The sequence below is a fragment of the Microtus ochrogaster genome, chromosome 22, assembly GCF_000317375.1.
Source record: "Microtus ochrogaster isolate Prairie Vole_2 chromosome 22, MicOch1.0, whole genome shotgun sequence".
Lineage (NCBI taxonomy): Eukaryota > Metazoa > Chordata > Mammalia > Rodentia > Cricetidae > Microtus > Microtus ochrogaster.
In genome coordinates this window covers 299,299-303,752 of record NC_022023.1, presented here as the reverse complement: position 1 = coordinate 303,752, position 4,454 = coordinate 299,299, and the positions used below count along the sequence as shown (strand labels likewise).

The 4,454-nt window shown below is 38.8% G+C and overlaps 1 protein-coding gene across 1 annotated transcript in view; it reads left to right on the top strand.

The window, feature by feature from the left end:
- The window catches only part of Pgm2l1 (phosphoglucomutase 2 like 1), a 39,900-nt gene that overhangs the window by 13,179 nt on the left and 22,267 nt on the right, over positions 1–4,454 (top strand). Inside the window, exons 2-4 of the mRNA XM_005357504.2 lie at positions 1,983–2,150; positions 3,178–3,284; positions 4,055–4,139. Of these exons, the coding sequence (XP_005357561.1) occupies positions 1,983–2,150; positions 3,178–3,284; positions 4,055–4,139 (360 nt within the window). The remainder of the gene's footprint in view (positions 1–1,982; positions 2,151–3,177; positions 3,285–4,054; positions 4,140–4,454) is intronic.

Sequence of the window (4,454 nt, the reverse complement as noted above, 5' to 3'; positions counted from 1 at the left end):
TCCTCCTCCTCCTCCTCCAACAATTCAGTTTACTTATCAGATCAGATATTACTTCCTTCAGTTCTCTTTCCTCAGTTCATCCTAGCTTAATAACAGGCCAAATATGGCTACATCACCCAGGACCTGTGCATAGTCTCTGTGGAAACTGCCCTTTTACTTACCTTTCTACTGCACTGCATGTTAAACTTTGTAAAGTCCTCAAACTACCAATAGTCTTTTCTATGTGTGGCGCATAGTATGTGCTTGATAAATAAGTATTATTATTTGGTTAGTTTTAATTATTTTACTCTTTTATGTATATGGGTGTTTTACCTACTTAAATGTGTCTGTGCCACGAGCATGCCTGGTGTCCAAGACGGCCAGAAGAGAGTACCAGATGCCCTGGAACTGGAGTTGCAGATGGTTGTGAGCTGCCATGTGGATGCTGGGAATCGAACCTGGCTCTTCTGCAAGTGCAGCCAGTACTCTTAACCGCTGAACCATCTCTCTAGCCCCATTCTTCTTTTTTACACTGGTAGGGAAACAAACCTGGGACCTGTGCACTAAGCAAGCACCCTGCCAGTGAGCTAATTAAGCCCAGAAGGCTGACGGTTTCAATCTTTCCCTACCCAATACTATGCCTAAGTGATAACAAAAGATGTATTTCAGAACTTAATTTCTAGTCTTGGTTTAGTTAACATTTTCATTTCCTGGATTTATTTCTTCTAGTAACTTTTTCAAATAAATTTTGTTTCATATGATGAATATAGCCATCTAACTATCTAAGCCAACTTAATAATGCTAATTTGGGTGAATTTTTTTTAAAGATGGGTAAATTTAGTTTAGAATTATAAATGGATTCTTTACATAGGGAAATGCTCCTTAAACATGGTTATAATTTGAAGCTAATAAGAAGTCATCTGACTGGGTCCCTGCTCTGCTCCAGGACTCTGGAAATGGATCTCCATGCTGGCTGACCCTCAGAAGTAAATGTCAGCTGTGTTCACCCTTCAGGTTTTCAGATGGCAGTTTCCTATTTCAACTTCTGTTCAGATGTAAATTAAAAATTCTTTGTTGGTTTATTAACCTGGTATTTGTCGTTCAAGCACAAATCTCTAATATTTAAGATTAACATTTAAAGTTTTGTAACTTTAGACGTACTGAATTATGGAAGAATTTTGTGCATGGGCTCCCTTTAATGAGAAGCGATAGCAGGATTTGGGGTTGTTAATTCTGATACTATGTTATTTAATATCTATTTTCTCATCTTCTGAATGATGCAGTGCATGGTTAAGGTTGTTCCCAAGATTTTAGGTCTACTACTAGAATATTCTTTAGTAGATTCAAACTGTATAGGAATTATAAATAGGCACTATATTAATTACTTTCCTCATTGCTGTGATCAGATACCTGACAAGTAGCAACTTAAGGAAGACTTTTATTTTAGCTTACAGTTTGAGGGGACCGTTCATCATGGCAGAGAAGGCATGGAGGCAGGAGAAGGAAGTGTCTGTATTGCATCGACAGTCAGGAAGCAGAGGTATCCTGACAGAGATATTCCTTGACATTTTATTCATAGCTCTTAAACTTAAGATTATAAACCAGAAAGTAGTGGCACACACCTTTAATCCCAGCACTCGGAAGGCAGAGACAAGTGGATCTCTGTGAGTTCAAGGCCAGCCTGGTCTACAGAGTGAGTTTCAGGACAGCTAGGGCTACATGGAGAGACCCTGTCTCAAAAAAAAAAAAAAATCAAAAAAGAGAAGAAAAATTAAGATTATAGAAAAGTAGGCATATGTAAATCACCATTAGTAGGGCCTGACTCTCCTGAGAACTCAGTTATTGGAAGAATTTTTAATAAATAATATATACCATTTAAAAATATATAAATATATATATTAGTATAGTTAATACGAGTCTACATTTTGAGCCCTCAAACGGGCTTAGTATTAGCATATTATATTCCTGATTAGGTCTGCTTTTCTTTTTTTTTTTTAAAACAGAATCCCAAAACGAAAGAACAGATTGAAAATCTCTTGCGGAATGGGATGAACAAGGAACTGCGTGACCGTCTTTGTTGCCGGATGACTTTTGGGACAGCAGGACTTCGATCTGCCATGGGGGCAGGATTTTGCTATATTAATGACCTTACAGTAATACAGTCAACACAGGCAAGTATTACAAACTATTATATATGTACTTTTCTCACTTTGTTATTTTACTTTATAAATAATGTAGTACCCTTCTTTTTAAAAAATAAACTATTTTGTTCAGGAAGGTCCTCTTTTAAACATAAAGGGCAAGGAGTTAAATTGAAAAACATTTTGTATCTACAACAGCAGTTTTCAACCTGTGGTTCATTGACCCCTTTGGGGGGGTCAAACAACCTGCATATCAGATATCCTGCATATCAGATATTTGTAGTACAGTTCATAACAGTAGCAAAATTACAGTCATGAAGTAGCAATGAAAATAATTTTATGGCTGAAGGTTATGCTGGGGGTTGCAGCATTAGGAAGGTTGAGAACCACTGATCTTCTACAAGGTCACAGTCCTTCTCCCGAAGAGTTCTTTTGGCTGGGTGTGGTACACACCTTTAGTTTCAGCACCCAGGGGAGGGGGAGACTGGAGCTGATGGAATTGTCTGGGTTTGAGGCCAACCTGGGCTACATAGCAAGTTCCAGGCCAGCCAGGACTACAAAGTGAGAAGGTAAAAATTCTGTCCTCTGGAGCCTTGAAATAAAACAATCTCCCTGGCTCGGAATGTTCTCTCTGGCACACCCCGCTTCCCACACTGACCCCCTTTTCCTGCCTTTCCCCTTTCCCTCATGTGTTATGTATTGGAGTTGTGGTTACTAAGTTGGCATTTCTGTAGTATTAAATGTGTTTGAAAATCTGAGAAATGATTGTCACCTCACATTTGTGGATTGAGCAGTATAGCTCCCACATCAGTAAGCATGGCTGTAAGTATGTACCAAAGTCAGTTCTGATCTATTAGCAGCACACTAAACAAAAACAGGACACTTTTAAGTTGTAAAATGCAGACATCGAGGCTGGGATGCAGCTCAGTGGTAATGCACTTGCCTGTTTGAACCCTCAGTTCATCCTCAGCATGGAAAGGGGCTGTGGAGTGGGCAGGGTTGGGGACACTTACAGTGGAACTTTGTAAGAGGAGTTAATCTTGTTTGTTTGCTGCAGGGGATGTACAAATACCTGGAGAGGTGTTTTTCAGACTTCAAGCAGCGAGGCTTTGTTGTTGGGTACGACACTCGGGGTCAAGTAACCAGCAGCTGCAGCAGCCAGAGGTACAGTGTTAATTATTGCAAAGGTCGCATTGGAATAAGGGTAAAATACTTAATTTTTTTCTAGTGGTAAGAGACCTTCATGCAGAAATGTGATCTCACGCTAATGCTTGTTGTGTGTTTCTGAACCCTGAGAACAATTTTAGCTGAAATAGAAGTAAAAAAAAAAAACACTTCAGAGATAAGGTTTAGATTTTATAGAAGTGTGAAAATAACCTTAAAATATTGCAAATTCAATTTCACAGAATGTCAGTTTATACATTTTTGTATAGGTATCGAGTAGGAGTAATTATGAAGTTTCTGTTCTCTTATAATCCTGCCTTAGTATCTTTTTATAAATTGATAGTCTTGGTACTTCTCTAAGGAGGATAATTGTACATACGGTGTTTATTTGCTTCACTGTCCTCCAGTCTTGTCAGGTTTTTTATTTTTGTGTATGTATGTCTGGGGATGAAGCTAGGGCCTTATACACACTAAGCCAGTGTGCTATCACTAAGCAACAACCCTAGCCTCTTAAGCAAACAGGCAAACCTTACTTAACAGTTTCCAGTTGGAGCATTAAGCTTAAATAATCAGTGGTGGTAAGAACATAAGGGAGACTGAGGGAGGAGTGTGAGTTTGAGGCAAGCCTAGGAAACGGTTCCACCCAGCTTTGGCTACTAACGAAGATCTTGTTTCAAAATTCAGAATAATTCTATTATGAGACATTTGTTATGGGAAAGGTTGGTTCATTAAAGTTATGGGAAGGACTAAGTGAAATTTGTTTGTTTTAGGCTTGCTAAACTCACTGCTGCAGTGTTGCTTGCTAAAGATGTTCCTGTTTACCTTTTCTCGAGATATGTTCCTACACCTTTCGTAGTAAGTATGTGGTGATAGTGATTACTCAGCTGGCTGCCCTTCTAGGGGTTTCTTAAGACAATTAAGAGTCAAATCTTTGCCATACCTATGGTTCTAAGTATTGAATGTCCAATCCAATGAAAGTCCAGCCAGAAGGAGGAAGTTTTTCCTTTGAGCTTGATCTATACAAGCTGCTCATGGTGAGATGCTTTTAACCAGAAACTGATTCAGCAGGACAAAAATGACAGAGAGATTTGAGCACACTACTGGTAGATTTGAACACACTACTGATAGATTTGAACACACTACTGATAGGTTTGAACACACTACTGATAG